Source organism: Zootoca vivipara, chromosome 2, assembly GCF_963506605.1.
Source record: "Zootoca vivipara chromosome 2, rZooViv1.1, whole genome shotgun sequence".
In the NCBI taxonomy this organism is placed as follows: Eukaryota; Metazoa; Chordata; class Lepidosauria; order Squamata; family Lacertidae; genus Zootoca; species Zootoca vivipara.
The window spans coordinates 58,922,777-58,941,422 of NC_083277.1; the positions used below are offsets into that span (position 1 = coordinate 58,922,777).

The window sequence follows — 18,646 nt, forward strand, 5'->3', positions numbered from 1 at the left end:
GCCAATTCCCCACAGGTGTGGAAATCCATTCATCTGTGAAAAAGTAAAAAAGTTTGAAGCACTTTATAGCTGCTGTGAGCTTTCTGCCCTGTGAAAAGAGTTGTGTGTTCTTTTCCATTTTTATTTTCGTAAAACTACTTAAACAGTCTGATTTTGTAAAAGGCGCTTCTGTTATGCTTAGTGCTGTTTATCATTTTATTGCCAATCTTGGTGGGTCACCATACATTATTCGCTATATTGTTGTACAGCACAAGCAAACCTTTGTCACTCTCCCTGGAGAGCTATTTATATGGCACAACACTTCCAAGAACTCTACTGGGGAAAAGTAGTCTATCTTCACACACAGTTGGTATAGGGTGAGCTTTTAGCGAGGAGCTCAATTCTGACAAGATTCAAGTCTCACATTGAATATTGCTGATCCTCTTTACCCTTCACTTCCCAGCCTTCCTGAACCCTGGCCTTCCCTTTAGCATTTTTTATGAGAGGCCAAGAAGCCAACAGCATATACTGCTTGCATGTAAATTTCCTTCATCATATCAGTATCTGATCCCAACTGCTTCTGTTCAGTACTTCCCCCCCATACACACACAGGGCACAGGGCAGCCCTGTCACAACAGCCATGTCATGTGAGTAACACATGAGGAATGCTGCCCCAAGACATTTTGCTCCCTATAAAAGTAAAGGTAAAGGGACCCCTGACCATTAGGTGCAGTCGCGGATGACTCTGGGGTTGCGGTGCTCATCTCGCTTTACTGCTCGAGGGAGCTTCCAGGTCATGTGGCCAGCATGACTAAGTCGCTTCTGGCAAACCAGAGTAGTGCACGGAAACGCTGTTTACCTTCCCGCTGTAGCGGTACCTATTTATCTACTTGCACTTTGACGTGGTTTCGAACTGCTAGGTTGGCAGGAGCTAGGACTGAGCATCGGGAGCTCAACCCATTGCGGGGATTCGAACCACCGACCTTCTGATTGGCAAGCCCTAGGCTCTGTGGTTTGACCCACAGCGCCACCTTGCGTCCCTTTTGCTCCGAGTCCAAACACCCCTGCTTTACCCTACTACGATCCTGTCATTCAGGTAGCAATTTACCCCTTCCTTGATCCACCCTGAAGGTGCCACTTAAAACAGGTTGCTTCACCCTGCTGTATGATTGGTCCAGCTTTGTGTATGTGCTAGGAAGTAGTGTGTGATTTTGCGAGGGTGAGGGGGGGGGCCTTCACAAGACGGTTGTTGTCGTGAAGCACCCAGATCATAAATCGGCTTGAGAATTAGGACACATTTCTTTTGGGAGGAGGGAAGTCTGAATGCACCGAGTCTTATATTTGTGTATTTAGGCATGCACAAGGACCCAGAGGAAGATACAGAAGGATGCATCTCTCTCTAACTTTAGAAGTTGAGGGCATATGGCTTTGTTTGCCTTCCATGATTCCCCTTTCAGTAATCACAGACACTACAAACTTATTAAACATGGGGATGAGGACAATGATAGTGTCTATAGCCAAATCTCCCACCACCCCAGGCATTCCCACTTGCTAATGGGCAGCTTACTGGGCACTGGCATGGTCAACCACTTGGAAAGGTCTAGGCAGCCAGTTCATCTGCCCAATCCCAATATCAACCATGCAGGTGCACCATAGAGATAGGAAAAGATTAAGAGTGATCCTCGCATGCACACTTCCTGGCTTTGTTTGCAAAGCAAGTATTTGTACAGAGAGCAGGCAGGGCCAGTATTTTGTTTTGTTTTGTTTTAACGAAAAAAGTGTTTAGGGATACTCTCATTTTCCTACTCATATTGAAATACTGCCCCTCAATGAGGCCAAACTTAGATTCACAAAATGTTTAGGGGTATGGGTACCCCTGTGACCCCCCAGCACTGGGCATGTCCATAGAGATCAGAAAAAGTAAAGAGTGATACTTGCACATACACTGTCTGGTTCTGTTTGCAAAATTCCGGACATTTTGGCACACACACACACACACACACACACACACACACACACACACACTCACCTAATCTACGCAGAAGCAAGTCCCACTGAGCTCAGTGGGTCTTACTCCCAGGAAAGTGTGTGTGATATTTTAGCCTAAATTGCAGTGGAAGTAGAATATTTAAGATCATGTATTATGACAACCTTTTAAAAAAATACTTCACAACTCTAGGAGGATATGTGGGCAATAATGCATGAAAGAATTAGTTATACCGGGGAAGACTTAGCTTGTTTTTTAAAAAAATCATCTTTATTCATTTTAAACACATAAGAAAAACAATACAATAAAGACTTAACTTGTTGTCATGGACTGACTGGATGCAGAGCAGTGGTGGGTAGCTCTGCCATACGTCCAGGATTTCCCAGGCATTACCAGGATTTCAAAGGCAGAAGTGACATATGGGGGGGGGGAATTCCAGAGGGCAGCAGTTTGTCTTATGGCAACCCTAGTGGTGGGAGGCACCAGCTGGTAAATCCCCAAGGGAACCCCCAGGGAAGAGGGCTCAGAGCCAGGGGGAGTGGTGGTGGGATGACAATGGGTGCTCAGAGGGAGAAAAAGGGAGCAGATTGGGAATAGGAGGTGTCGGAAGCAAGACTTATTTGGGAAGGGTTGCTGTTATCACTAGGCCTGCACTGTTTTGGTTCCTTTCATGGGCGTAGCCAGGATTTTTGTTTGGGGGTTCGTCAGGACTTTTGTTAGGGCAGAACCAACGTGATTGGTCAGTTAGTTAAGTATTTCTATTGTTTTACTTGCTCTAGGGGTGGCAGCTGAGCCCCCCCCCCTAGCTACCCACATGGTTCCTTTGAATAAACAGTTCACTGACACCAGGTGTTTTCTTGCTGACGTGACTCCAGCTCCTGACACCTGTGGCCATCCAGGTGTTACTGGACTCGAAACCCCCACTAGCCCCAGCCAGCATGGCCACCGACCTGCTCCTGCTCCTGCTTTTGTTATTTGTTTTGTTTTCAGTTTCTTACATTTATGCCCCTGTTTCTTCTGTCATGGACTCCAAGGCAGTGTACATATGGCTTCCCAATTGTCACCCATCCAGGCACTGACCAGAACAAGTTATGCTTATCTTCAGCAAGGTGGTGCCCTTACTTTGAACTGTACCATAGGATTTTAAATGTAAAGAGCGATACATTTCTTGTTGGCAATTAGTTTTGCCAGAGAAGTATGGTAGCCAAAGGCGGCCAGGCAGAATTGGCTTCAGAGACAGATTTGGCTTAGGGTCTATGAATGGCGATCACTATTTTTGAAGAGATCTGCACTGCAGTCCTGTGCATTGAATCGTGAGAGCCAAACAAGAAATATGAAAATGCATCTCACTGTTAAGAGGTGGTTATTTGAGATGTTGGTACATTTTCCAGCACCAAGTGTCAAAGTGGAAATAGATCATGATCACACTTGTGTATTACCTGCTAATAAGGTGTAAATGCAAATTTCATGGTCATGTAGCGTTTTTGTATTTATTCCAAACAGGCGAAATGTGGTGAGAATGGTCTTAAATAATGCAACATGGAAAACATTACGAATTTCTTTTGCTTTCTGGATTCCAAGCGTTCCCAATCCTTGCCATCACTTTAACAAACAGCTGCAAAACAATTAGGTCTAGAAATGTTGTTTTTAAATGGGAAGCTGGGAGATTCAGGATTCTAACAGTCTACAGAACGAGTACCTTCAAAGAATCTGTTCTCCATAGGAGTTTTCTGCCTGCGCTCTTTTTAAACTTATCTATGGGACATCTGGAACCATTGCAATGTGGCTGGAGAAGGTCATAATCCTTATCTCAAGAAATCTTGCATTATTATCCCTAAAAAGTGGGATAACCCTCTTTCCCCCTTTTTATTGATTAATTGTTGTTGCTTGCCAGCTGTACAAGATGTTAGACCTAGTCATTAACCCATATGTGACCTTCTATATTCAACTGATTTCCAGACAGGGACAGAACAGTAACTCTAGCCGGCAATGTGAACCCTCCTGTATTTGTAATTATGATTTTGAGAGTGTAATGGCTGCACTAAATCCTCTCCCTTTTTGCTCCGTAGCCGCTGTTGTGACAAGAAAAGCTGTGGCAACAGAAATGAGACTCCTTCAGATCCAGTGATAATTGACAGGTAAGGGCTGCTATCCTTTTCCTTGAATTTATTTGAGCTATATGTGGTGTGTATGGTAGTTGGCTTTCTTTTCGTGGGGTGGGGGGGACAACGACTCCTCATTATAATGAAACACCTGCCTTGTGTTGCTAATGGGCAAAGAGTGATGTGCGTCCGTGGGCGTAATTTTGTCGTTCATAGGGAATTAGTGATGCTATAAGGTTTTGATTTTTGTGGCAAGGCCATATGGAATGTAACTGTGAGTGGAGGCTCTGTGGAGCGTTCTGGTGCTAGTCTCTGATTCATGCTCCTAGAGGGGGACATTTTTCTCTGCAAATTTCTGCGCCTCAATTCGCATGCTGTGCCTGGGAAGCTTCGGGAATATAAAATAATAATAGTTTGTGATTTATGAAATGTGGTTGGGTGCTTATAAATATTTAACTTTTTACTTTGAAAAATGTTTGAATCATTATCACTTTTTAGCTACAGTAGTTCCCTTGGATGCAATCCATCTAAATTGTAAGGTTTGTTTCATTTTATTTATGCATTAAGATATCTGAAAACTAAAGATTCCTCTGCCCCCCCTTTCTCAACACCCCCCCCCCCAGATTCCAGCTTGTTTTCTTTGGTTTGAGTGCAATTTTGATTGTATTGTCAGTTGATTAATTCATTTTGCCTGTCTTAATTATTACGGTTTCTAAACCGATCCAAATTACTAATCTGACATGACCGAATAAATCACTGTAGAACAATAAATTCACTGGAGTTGTTCTGTGCAATTTGTACTCGGCAGACTTGCAAATTAGGCAACGCTGTAGCCAAAGAGTCACTTTTACATTTTAATTATTGAAGCTCGTCATACAGAAACATATGATAAACTGTTACGATGTCGCATTACTTTGTGAGAATTAAGTGACCACGCAAGGCTGATACTGTCCATTATCAGTTAAGAGAAGGAGTACTATATCATTGTGGTATGGAACTCTTCCTCTTGCTTTGCTGCCTGAGTTAATGTTCGCAACGTTCAATTCATCCTCTTTGTTAGATTGTTCAGAAAGTGCCGTGTGACGTCGGAGCAAGGTGGCATTCTGTTACGCAGTGACTGGAAAGACATGATTGATAAGCCATCGTATTTATGTAGTTTTATGTCTTTGGTATGGCTTTTGAAACAAGAAGTTATGCTTTCATGGCAAATGTCTTTGCACATTATTCCTGAGTTAGTTTACAGTAGCAGTGAATTTATACTGCATACTTGCATTGCTGAAGAGCGTTAGGTGAACACAGGAGAGCACAAAAGTAATTAATTAATGTGTCTGTTGTGTATTCAAGGTGTATTATAGTCTGATGGGGTATTAAAGATGGCACTTGCAGTTGCATGGAAAATTTATATGTCTCCTACATGGTTCTCAACAACGAGATAAATACTGAACGTGAAATGTGTGTGGTTCTACCTACATATAGATGTGCTGGCTGTGGTTCTTCTTAGGAATAAAACCATTTGCATTGACTGCATTTTGGAGAAGCATATTTCAGCTTAGTAAGCCAAGAGTCGAACAAGCATTTTGCCCATGCATGAAGACCCTGTGTTCCTTCCTTCATATTTGTGAGGGACGAGGGATACAGGGAAGTCCCTCCCATCTTAAGTTCCAGCCCATCCCCAAGCGCGGGAGAGAGTAAGGAGAGCTCTGCCTCCAGCGGAGAGTCAGGAAGTGGTGTCCGAGGCTCAGGCAAGGTTGTGGAGCCCAGGCCGCAGGTGGGACAGGAAGTAGGACGCACAGGGGGGAGGCCAATTCTCCCAACTCCCGAATTGCGACGCAAACGTAGGGGGAAGAGGTTGGGTCTGCCAAAGCTGTGGTGCTGGAAGAAAATGCGCCAATCGCCATTCGGGAGTTCAGACACCTCACCTTAAGAATGCATTTTTACTGCTCTGAACACTGTAAATAATCAGCACTTAATAAAAACCTTAAAAGACCATGCTGGAGTCGTTACTCTAGAGTAGCCATACCAGGCCCTCTGACAATATTGCAATAAGTCAAATTGCAAAATCTATAATTAACCACAGCTTCTCATTTTGTCCAAGCTGAGGAAAAAATGGTTATAAGCTTTGGAGCAAGTGAGGGGTGCTAAACCGACTTCAAACTGTGGTTTCATATCCTGGCATGTTTCAAAGCCATGGTTTCTTGGAACTGAACGATTGGCAAACTATGGTTAATTAGGTTTGCTGTTTTGCTTGTGTGGATAGGCAAAAGCTGTTCATATCTTGACTTATTAAGCTGAAATCAGTCATCTGATCCAGGCACCCTCTTCTGCATATTGTTCTTCTTCTTAGTAGTTTTGGACAACTTGGGTCATACGGTACTTCACCAGCATTGCAGAATTTTGTGCTGAGGAAAGCTGGAATTTGGTTTGTGGAACTGGGCTCTATTAAACTTTGCCTCACCACACATTTTGAGTGTGAACTGGTTAATCTTTTAAAATTCTTCCCTCGGTTTTAAGTGGTGACTTTGATATGGAAGGTTGATATGACTGTGGTTTGAATAACATCTGATTTTGACCCGCTCCTTTGGGTTGCAGTGGCATAAGAAATTTGACTCAGCTGTGCTGTAATTAGCCTTCCCTGTGTTTTTGAAACAGGATTGAGTTACCTGGATCGCATTAGTGTGGCTTCTATTGTTGCCGCTTAGCATCTGTCCCAGTAGGGTACTTAAAACCTTTTTCTTGGCCAGGGCTAGTTCAAACAATTTAGGCAAAATAAAGTATGCGCTTTGTACAGCTAGTGGCTCTGGTGATGTTACTAGTGACATTTACCCTATGCATATTATTTTCCCCTTGGCTTAGAAAAGCATAAAACAATCTATATGAAGCCTGTGTTTTAAACAGAGTACTTTACAAATTGTTTTAACATTAAAAAGCCGTCACGAGCTGGAACATATGTTGAGTTGCACTCTGCTGTCACTCTGGCGTGCATAAAATTGTAAGCTATTATGCCAATTGATATGCAAAACCATATTTAGCTATTTTTTTATTTGCAAGTGAACCTTCACAGGACACATTTGGGGAGAGGGAGAGGGTTTGCAAAGATGTTCTCTGATGGCAGACTGCTCAGTCTTGTATTTGACCTGTATTAATAGAATGGGCACCTTAAATGTTACATTTAAGTAGGCAAGGATCACATTTAAATCATAGACATGTTTCCTTATGAGGATTACTACCTCTTTGCTATATCTGCAGAATCTGATTTTTCAAATGTCTGATCAAGAAGGATACTTATGATTTTTACATACAGTATACACTCTAAATGATATTTGAGCATGTCTGCAAAATGTTGAATGACAGTAGCCACATGTGAGTATTGACAATTCTGGACAATTGTGAATATCTGAAAATACAAAGATACACTGGTAAATACAGGCAGCTTAAAAGCGATTACATTTGTGTGTTATGAAAAGTGGGGATATATGACACATGTAAAACCTTTGAACCTACAGAGTTGTATAACATGCTCTTTTGCCTCCAATTATCATTTATATTCCTTTATAATAGTCAGAATGAACTGGAGCCATTTAATCATAAATGTAGAGTGTTGGAACAGCCTCGGTAGATGCACTGGGAAATGACTTTGTATTTAGAGGAGCATGTTTTGATTGCGATCAAAATGACCTTAGGAAGTTTTCTATACTCTAGAGATCTGTCTTCCCTCCATACTGTGGCATCAATCTATTTTTCTCATAGGCAGTTTGTATTATAGAGCAAAAGAAGTTGCTTTATAACATTGGTTCATATAGCCCAGTATTGTATGGCTGGCTCCAGGCTTGTGGGGAACCTGGGCAATGTGCCCCCTCTCTGTCGGTGCGCCTTATCACCTGGCTATAGTGATAGCACTTCAAGGAGTGCTGTGTTGCTGGATTTAGTTACCCTTTAAATCCCCCATAATTCCTCAGAGTGACAAAAAGTTTGGGGCATTGAGAGAAATTAAAGCGGTGGCTTGATACAGTCACCTGGCACTGCTCCAAATGGCACATCAGGAGGTGGTGGGGAATTAAGGTTGGAGAAGAGTAGGTCCTGGGGTCCTGTCAGCTGCTCAAGGATGCCAGACACAGGCTATGAATACTGTTTACGTTGTTCCTTCCCAACCCTACCAGAGTTACCAGTGCATTTGCTTTTACCACAGAGTACTGCTGAGTTATGGCCTCAGTGTGTTTGTGTTCTGCGTGCGTGCGTGCGTAGGGCTGCTTTAAATGAATTAATTGCACTAGTGGGCTTTCCCCCCCTCCTCTACTGCTGTGTGCCCCATAGCCTCCCCAAACCTGCTCCAGAACAGTGCAAGGGAGGAAGAGAGGAGATACTGTTTGGTTTGCACAAGCAGAAATGCTTGTACTGATGCAATAATCTCCTGAGCACTACACTGAATGCAGCCCAGTATCCCCAATAAATGACATTTTGAAAGCCATTTGTTGCTTTGGCACAAGCTATGCTGGTAACAGCTTTTCCCCATGCCCCCAACTGGCCGTTCATGTGTTCCCTGTCCTGGTTAGTTCATTTTACAGCAGGATGATACAGTTTACATTGTACAGAAAGTATAGCAAAATGAGATAGGACGTAACATCTATTTTAAGGTAAAAAAATTTAAAGCGGGAGGTGCATGCATCCTCCTAAAAGCACCTGCAATTTCATGGAGATGTGGAGGGGACGAGTCTTTGGAGGAAGCGAGTGCGATGCAAAACAATTCAGGGTGCAACAATTTCTGTTACAAGTGACACTGTGTGCATTCAGCCTAGTAGTAGCAAAAAAATACAGTAAAATAAAAAACGAACCACTTCCTGTTATTACATTCTACATAGATTTAACATTCAAACGGTAACTCAAATTTGAATTTAAAAGGTTTGCTATAAAATTCCTGGGCAGGAATGGAATAAATTGTACTTTTATTGCCACAGTGGAGATTCCCATGTTCTAACCTTTTTCCCCCATATAGCTATTCTAGTTCAATAAATAAAACCTCATTAGACTATTCCCATTTCAATGAGTTTATTAAATTTTACAGGAGTAATTAGCATAAGCTGTGCTAATTTTTCTGGAAGACTAATGAGTGAGCTTCCTAATTAGGTTTGCTTTGTAAGAATCTGAAAAGATGATAATGAAAAAAGTCACATAGGGTGCAATAGAACAGGAAGGAAGAGTCTTATTATTTCTTGATTTGTGAAAGGTGATTCTGTGTCTTGGCATGGCTTCAAACTTTTTAAAAAAGCCACACACACATTTAAAAAAACCACCCAAACTGACCCAGGGTTGAAACATATTCTAGTGAGATTTCTCTGCTTGTCATTTAGTTTCATCCCCGTCTCCCTTCATGGATGAAACAATTGAGCAATGGAAAGTAGTACGGTAGTTACAGGTAGGTAGCCGTGTAGGTCTGACGTAGTCGAAACAAAAAATAAAAAAAATCCTTCCAGTAGCACCTTAGAGACCAACTACGTTTGTCATAGGTATGAGCTTTCGTGTGCATGCACACTTTTTCAGAATGTCTACTTCCATTGTATATGGCAAAATCACTCCAGTATAAACACTCATACCTAGTGCCCTTGATCCCATTAAATAATGGTTGTTTGAGCTTGTATGCATTCCAGTTATTATTGGTTATTAATCTCCAATTCTCAATAATGACTGGGGAGAGATGATTCCCTCTTCCCTGCCAAGAGTCAAAAGTGATATCACACAAGGGTGTCATTACTAACAGTGAATCACGACCTCTGGCAAATAAGGTTTTTCAGGTTTTTAAGACGTTTCAAAAACCTGCAAAATTTGTTTGATGGAAGATGATTGCAGGACAAAAGAAACATATGTATATTGGCTGCCCCTCCAGCTCTCTTATAAATGACTATCTGTCTCCAACCATAGCCGCTATTTTCTGTATCCCTGTTGAGAGCTAATGCCCAAGAATCAGAGACTATTTCCCTAAACTAATAAAATAATTTATTCCAGTGCCTAGCGTACACAATTGCATCATGCAGAGACTCAGTATTAATTCTGATATCTGAAAGCAGCCACAGCGCTTAGCCACTGCCTCCAAGTTAGTTGTCTGATGCAGAGTTGTTACCTGGCTACTGTTTATATTAGCCATGCTAGAGAGAGTTTGTTTTGTTTTGTTTTTGAGGGGTGGGGTTAGGCCTATACCCAATTTATCCATAATGAATAGGGCCATTTTTAAAGATAGTAACTCTAGGTATGTGATCAAGCAAATTCCCTTAAGCCAGGCAATTTCAGATGGTGTTTGTATGTTCCCAGTGTACACTGGATTCCAGTGGAAAACATCTGCTCTCTATGCCCATAACACTCTGTACTGGGATATTTTCCCAGATTGCTCTGTGGGAGAGTAGCCAGCAAGCTGCTCCTTTGTGAGAGAGCTGTTGTGTGACCACTGCCTCTAGAGCTCTGAATTCCTCAGCAAAGCAGTCCAGTTTTGCCTGTAACTATCTGTCTATCTATCTTGCTGATGCAGTGCTAAGAGTCTGAAAATAGTTTCTTCTTAGCATTGATTCACACAAGTTGCACAGAAGAGGAAAAGCTTGTTCCATGATGGCTTCCAGATGCTATCCATTGTGTGCATATGATATTGTAGGTTGAGTTTAGCATGGATTCATTTTTTTTATTTTTTTATTTGGCACTGCCTGCACATTACTAGCTGATGTGACTTGAACCTCCCCTGTAGGTCCACCCAAGCCTTTTCTGCAGCTGATAATGGTCAGATGAATCCATCTTCTGTTCATACACTTGCATATGGGTTAAATACCTTAACACACTTATGCTCATGCCATAACCAGGATGGCACCAGTGTGGGCAGAGGAAGGTGTATGAGTGTGTGTGTGTGTGTGTGTGTGTGTGTGTGTGTGTGTGATGGGAGGATCCAAATACACAAAGCTCAGATGTGGCTTGATGTAGTCTTGGTAGTTCACATAACGATGAACAGGAAGTCTGGTGTAAGATTTTTAGACGCGTTAATTAACCAGCATGAAGTGTACTGTGAACAAAGATCTCAGTTCAACAATTTCTTGCAAGGACAGAGGTGTGCTTGAAATGTCTCTTCCTGCAAGGGCTGCCTCATTTACTGCAAAAGTGATAAAATTCTGCCCATGTATCCCTTTGAACATGCACACAGAGATCTGAAGTGAATGGGGCAGTGTGCAGGTTCATAAGTTCTATGTGTGCATGGCCATTATGTGTGAGTTGCTCTGTCATTAAGGTAGCCAATCTGGGGAACATTCGGCACTTTTGAGTTTCATTGGTTTCAGTGGGAGAATCAAGCATGTGCTTCAATCTCTCTCTCTCATTGAATTTAAGGAGACTCCAAAGCACTTAACCTTGCTTGGATTGTACCTGATCTTTCTGTTGGGCTTAGGCCTGAGCTTTGCTTGGAAAAGTCAAGGACACACCACCTTGTGCAGCCAGCAAACTGAAATCCAACAGGAAATACCTCCTTAAAGAGTGACTCTGCTCCTGTGTTGATCCTGCTATTCCATCTGGAACAGCTGCAACTGGAATAACGATCGCCTTCCTGAACATGTCATTTTGGAGTTATTGGCCATTGCTCCAGTTCATTGTGCAACCTATATGTGGAAAGCACCATAGTATGTAGTGAAACGTATGCATTCCCCTCTATTTTAAGCACACAATGGCCCTGTGAGTAAGGCTATGTTAAGAAAGTGATTGGTCATCTAAGGAGCTTTGTGGCTGTGTGAGAATTTGAATTCAGGTCTCCACAAGTCACCCAAGTCCAGTGCTTAACACACAACACCACCTTGGCTCTCTTGCAGCCTTTCTTCATAGTCCTCCTTGCACCGTGGCACACACTGCCTCAGTATAAGAGGAATGAGAGGGTTGGCATCACTCGTTTGATACAATGGTATTTTCCTAATCTGCTGATTAGTTGTGGGGGGAAAGAGCATGGAAAGTGGCTTGAAGATGATGGCGACAAGCTTCACTTTTATTTCAGGGCCAAGTTCTGTGGAGAATATGTACTGTGTACCTATATTCTTTTCAGTGTAAAAAAGCCCTTACTTAAAACATTTGGCTGAAAGGTGGGGCCTGATCCTGACAGGGTAGCCCAGAAAGCACTGAGCACTCCCCACCCAACTTTGCAGGGGTGAGTACCTTAAAGGACTGGGCTTTTCTTTTGTTTCTCTTCACAAAACTTCAAATGTCCTATTCATAGCTATTGATTTCTTAATGCTAGCTGCTACTTCAAAGTGTGTGCAGGGGCAAAGAGGACAGAGGCGGCCCATAGGATTACCTGGGTCAACAGAACTTAGAATCTTTTATTCCATTTCATGTATTATTAAAAAGAGAGGGTTTTTTTGGTGGGGTGTAGATAGGTTCCCCCCTCTTTTTATGGATTGCGGGGGAGAGCAGAACAGAGAAAATCCAGAAATATCTAATCTCTGAATCATAGCTGTGGAGTAAATCTGATTTTGGGATCCCTTTGTTGTACTTGAAAAATGTGCCAAGGCAGTGGAAATACACGGGGTTCCAATATTAAGAATAAGGTTGCTTTGATTAATTTGGGGTCTGCCTGTCTGCAGAGTGATGTGGAGTAGCCTTTTCTTGCTGAAAGATGGTAGGACAGGTGACTTTTCAACCTTTATTGTAGAGCCACATTTTACAGAACCCCGACTTCTCTGTAACAGTTTTGCGGCTTCTTTGGAAATCATTAATTAAGAAGCAGCAGCAAACATCTGTTATGCCAGTGAGTCACAGCCAATTAAAGTTTCCTTTCCTGAGTACTTGTGGTGGACCAGATCCACACTGCCCCTTTACACCTGATGTTGCACACCATGTGTACATCGAAACAAAATAAAAAAAATTCCTTCCAGTAGCACCTTAGAGACTAACTAAGTTTGTCATTGGTATGAGCTTTCTTGTGCAGGCACACTTCTTCAGATACACTGAAACAGAAGTCACCAGATCCTTATATATAGTGAGCGGGTGGGGAAGGGCATTACTCAGAAGGGTGGTGGGAATGGGTGATTGACTGATAGGTGTGGAAACCGACTGTTTACGACTGCAGTTGGTCTACACACCATGTGTACATGTGTGTGAACACGCTTTTGTCAATCACTGGGATATTGTCTGATGAACTCATAGAATTTCTTCGCAAACTTTAAATGTGTAGATGATTACTGTATTTTTTTTTAAAGAAAAAACAATGCCAGAAAAGAGTGTGTTCTTTTCTAGTGGAAGTTAGACCTGCAATGGCTATGTTTAGAGAAGAGAGGAGCTTAACTGCATTGCAAAAACTTAGATGGGAAGGTGTGGATAGATGAAGCTTTTACTTCCCTTTACTATCTTCTTTGAGAAGCATTGTTTCATTGGCACCAGCAGCTTAACCGAGCAACTCAATGGTTGCTCAGTGCCAGCTCCAGGTTTTGAAGGGTTCTTAGGCTAGGTGGCCCGCTGCTCTGTCACTCTCGCTGTCAAATGTTTGCTTGCCTTCTTCCATCTGCACAACTACCTACAGAGGGAGTGTGCAATGAGTGGCAGGGTAGGTTGATAGTTCTCTACCTCCCACTTATTGTGTTGCTGATGCAAGTAATAGACAGGGAGGTCAGCATGGTGCAAACCAGCTGAAGGGAGCACCACCTTGACTCCATTGGTGTGTTTGCACTGCACACCTCCTCTACCTCCTGGTAAGCAGCAGTAACATAGGCAATGAGAGGTCAGGTGAGCACCGCTGCACTGTCCCATCACTTGCTACTGATGCTACTCTACCTATTTATTCTTACCACAGCTTGCATGCTCAGAGAAGGCAAATGAAGAGGTAGCAACACCAAGGAGGAAGAGCAGGAGGGTCAGGAGGCTCTGGGCCATTCCCTGCTGCAGGGTGTGGAACTCAACACAATGTGAACCAGTGATGTTAACCCCTGATGCTGCTGCCATTAAGTATCAGCTGAAGAGCGGAGGGTCCATGGACCTAGGTCAAGCGGCAACCAGAGAGAGGAAAGGATCCATTTCATATGATGCAGTTGCTGCAGTGCTGGCCCTTTAGCACCAGCACCTGCACAAGTACAACATGATGGCACTGAAAGCACATGAAGCTGTTCTTCCACCTCTCAGCTTCCATTTAGTGATTGCCTGGTGGCCAGTAAATGCACTAGACTGAGTATAACTGCTAGAATGCACTGTGGTCATCAATACTTTCATAGAATTCAGTAAAGCAAAAATCTATTTCATGCTGCTAATAAGATGGGTCAAATTACGTTGTGATCTATAGATCCTACACAGAAGGTGGCAGATTTTTTTCAGAAAGGCATTTAATACAGCTTCAGAAAACAAGCAGCATGTGTAGGGAGTAGTCAAGAGCGTAGCATGCACTGAAATTTCTCTTTCTCTTTTAACATCCTAGCGTATTTCCTGTCATAAGAGTTCTGGAAAAGTACAGGGTGCACTATACAATGTTGTCTCTGTGTCATTTTGGGAACTGTGCACAGGCAGTTGTGATCAGATATATTAAAGTATGAATGAAAAGTTTACTTCCCAAATTATAAAGGAGAATATTTTAAGGTGCTTTCCCCCCTCCCCAATTAAAAAGAAATATCCTCTATCATTTGTGGCACTTTAAAGTACTTGTGACACTTCTTTAGTATATGAAAATCTATATTCCAAATGAATGTGACATGTTTGATGCTGTTAATCTGCTCTGGGTATGAAGTAGGTCGTTAAAATGTGTTATTTCATTACCTTGAAATTATATCCTGGATGTTATTAAAGTGACCCAGATATAGACTTTCACAGCAGCCGTTGAAATGCTGTGAACAGTACTTTTTTGTCTTCAGTTCTTAGCTCCTGGAAAGGTGTAGGCAGATGAAGATAAATCTAGCACAGGCCATTTCTCTGGTTACAAACCTTTGTTCCAGTGCAAATAAAGGTTTTAGATATACAGGGTTCATTATAACAGAATTTTAATTGCCTTAATCTGGCAAAACTCCCTAGTCAGACAAGAATGTCCCCCCCCCCTTTTTTCTTTTAAGATATAATGGAAATACGGTACCTCTTGTTGGATTCTGCAGTTTGTGTATCCTTTCATGTTTTTTTTTAATCCCCTAGATTAGAATATCAACAAAGTTATTCTAGAGTTTGTTAAAGTTGTGTTTTTTCGGGATAACCATATTCTCACATTCTGAATGCACTGCTCCTAAATACACTTTTGGACTGAAGGGAAAGTACTTTGGAAGTGGTTTTGCGTGTGTGTGTGTGTGTGTGTGTGAGAGAGAGAGAGAGAGAGAGAGAGAGAGAATATGTTATAAAGAATAGCCATGTTATGACATGAACTGACACTCTAGCAATCTATATTGCATTATAGTAGCACTAGGCATCTCCAGCGTGGCATTTTCCAACTATCTCATTTAGCTAACTCTTGGAGACACAATAGTTTTGTATATATCTGTATAGAACAGTGTTGGCTAACACGCCTTTAATAAGAGATTGTCTTCTGCCCTGCCATATGTTACGGGTGCAGCCACCCGCTCTGTGGGGCTTTTGATTCCTCTCAATAAGATTATTTCAAATACTCTAATCCCGAATCATTGACATGAATACAAAAGCCTAGTGACATCTAATAGATGCCTCTTAGCTTTGCTTTTTTCCTCTTGTTCCTTGCCTTTTTCTTCTTTTTTTACCTGACAAAAAGCTTACAGACACTTGGGCTCTGTCTCTCAGTAGCAGCATGGGGGGCTGCTCATGAAATATAAAGGAGGAAAAAGGACTGACATAGGGCTGATAAGCCACAGAGCAAAGGACCATAGATTAAAAGTAAATGCCAGTAAATCCTATCCTGTACACTCACTTGTTCTTTTATTGTTTTCTTTAACTCCTCCTGTGCTGGAGGAAAATGCAGGCTGAGACCAGTAAAGGGGAAGACAGGCGACAGAAGAAACTTAAGATTAGCGCCTTGCTCCCTTTCATGTCAGTTTTGACACATTTCCCGGGGTCTGGCTGACACAAATGCAAGGTGGATTTTAGTTGCTAAAGTCGCTCTGAAATTATATTTTCAGACAGCATGTAAATTAACAGATTGGTTAGAACATCCTATTATGTACAGAACATTAAACAGATGATACCTTTCCTACTTGGCAGAAAACACAAGTATGACTATTTATTTATTTAAGCCATTTATATGCCATTTTCCCAAAAGATGTGTTTGAAGTGGCTTGAAACAATTATATATGAAGTCATTAATAAAGACATGTCAAAGAAGATTTTGCTAGTCTTTATTGTATTCTTCATGATATTCCTCTGAGGTAGTTACTACTATTCCCAGGCTAAGATACAGCAACTTGTCTCAGGCCTGCAACGCATTCTTTGGAGAAATGAGACCGGAACTCATATCCACATTTAATTCTCTATCCACTGAACTACTCATCAGAGATAAATTAAGAATAAAATAAACCTCATGGGCAGGCTTCAGCTAACAAACCCCATTAGTGGAAGCCTTGCACAAGGGCTTCTGCTTACTCAGTGGGGCTTTCCCCGTCCTCCCAGAACTGGTAATAACATAACGCTGACCTCAGCCTCATGTTTTATATTTCTATAAAAATATAGAAATATATATATTAAACAGTTCCAAGGTTAAGAAAAAGAAAAAAAACAATATCACCCATCTTTGGACATAAAACAATGTGTTGAACTCGGACTTTGTGATGCTTACAGTAGACCCACTGAAACCTATGGAATTTAAGTTTTGACTTACTTTTGTCCCATTGATTTCAGTGGGCCTACATCAGTGATGGGCAACCTTTTGAGCTTGGTGTGTCAAAATTCGCCAAAAAACCGAGCATAACTCGGGTGGTGTGTCACTTCGAGAAAAAAACCATAATTTCGCGTTTTCATAGTGTAAATAACAAAAATGTATAATTGTAATATATACCGTAACTGTATTTAATAAACCAAAAACTAATTATTTAACCAAACAAAGTTTTAGAGGTTTCTTTTTTGGGGGGTGCAAAAGTAGCTTTGCTTTTTGGGGGGAGATGCCCCAAAGCTGTTGCACTTTTTTAGGGGGGGGGAGAAGAGAACAGAAATAAACGATGAATAATACCTTCGCTGGAACTAATGCGCAGCACTGACATAGTCTGCCAAAGCGCCAAAAAGACCCAGCACAGAACGGGTTAAAAAAGAATGCTGTTACACCCAATCATCGCCTGCCAAAGCGCCAGAAAAAACAGCACAGAAAGGGTTAAAAAACCAATCTCTGGCTACCAGCAACAACAACAACAAAAAAGGATCCGGGTTTTAACAGCTGAGACAAGCTGTAGCGTGAGGAGGAGTGGGAGAACAAATGGGGGGGGGACAACAACAGCGTGAATGGGCCGATGGGGCGCGTGCCAGCAGTGAGGGCTCTGCATGTCACATCTGACACACGTGTCATAGGTTCACCATCACTGGTCTACATTAAGCATGGCTAAGCCGGGATCTAACCCTGTGGTGCTGGGACCTATAGGGTAGGTTTATATTAGTGCCTTAAAATGCAACAGGATCATTTCTGCTTCCCTGAATTTGCATGGTGTTGCCCCTATGAAGGGATATACTGTATGTGTGTGTGAGAGAGAGAGGGAGAGGGAGAGGGGGGGAGGTGTCTTCACCTATACACATGACCTTTTTGGTTTCCTTGCTCCCACAACCCCCACTCCAATTCATGAAGTTGTCAGCTGCATACACAAATATTCACATTACCACTTACTCCATGCCCAAATTTCTAGTCTGATATGCTGGTTGGAGGAAAAAATACTTCAAACAAGAAACACACCACTATGGATTATGGCTAATGTGAACATGGCGACTTGCACTGAATATGGTGTAAGCGGCTATGTGAATACTTGCTAGGCAGCAAACTCCACAGAACAAAGGAGAATTTACTTCCAAGTAAATATGTATAGGATTCTGCTGTCAACCCTAAATCAGAGACGCAAATATATTATTTGATACGATTAACATTTGTTGTCTGTCATTAGGCCTGAATGTACATTTTCAAATGTTCACAAAATATTTTGTTCTACACAAATGGGCTAAATACTTCTCTCCAAATACTGCCATGTTCGCGTTCAACAGAGTCAAGCCTTATTTGATATCACCTGATAATCCTTCTATGGGGCCAAGAGGAAGGAACACTTTCCCCAAAATACTTTCGAACTGATTCTTTGCTGTCCGAAGCTGTTACTAGGGGAAAGAGAAAACCCCCAAACTATTAGCACAGACTAAATTCCCTACTGTAATTGGTTATGAAGGTTGCAAAGCCTGTCAAATCATGATGATATCTGGATTTCCTTGCTCTCTCTCTCTCTCTCTCTCTCTCTCTCTCTCTCTCTCTCTCTCTCTCTCTCTCTCTCTCTCTCTCTCATCAGATTACTGTTAAAAACTTTAATGATTTTGAAGTAACCATCTGTATTCAAAATGTGGATTGTCGTTCAGTTTCAAGCAGGTCTAACTCCAGAGTCAAAGTTCTATCTACCTCTGTGATCTCTATGAAATTAACCTTTCAGTTAGATTTTTTGGCATCTGTCTAACAGCATATCCA

At 41.9% G+C, this 18,646-nt stretch overlaps 1 protein-coding gene across 8 annotated transcripts in view; it reads left to right on the forward strand.

Annotated features, from left to right (window-relative positions):
• Positions 1–18,646, forward strand: part of EBF1 (EBF transcription factor 1) — a 374,130-nt gene that overhangs the window by 26,955 nt on the left and 328,529 nt on the right. For all 8 annotated transcript variants that reach the window (XM_035105765.2, XM_035105769.2, XM_035105766.2 and 5 more), the window contains exon 6: positions 4,036–4,104. In XM_035105765.2, the coding sequence (XP_034961656.1) occupies positions 4,036–4,104 (69 nt within the window). The remainder of the gene's footprint in view (positions 1–4,035; positions 4,105–18,646) is intronic.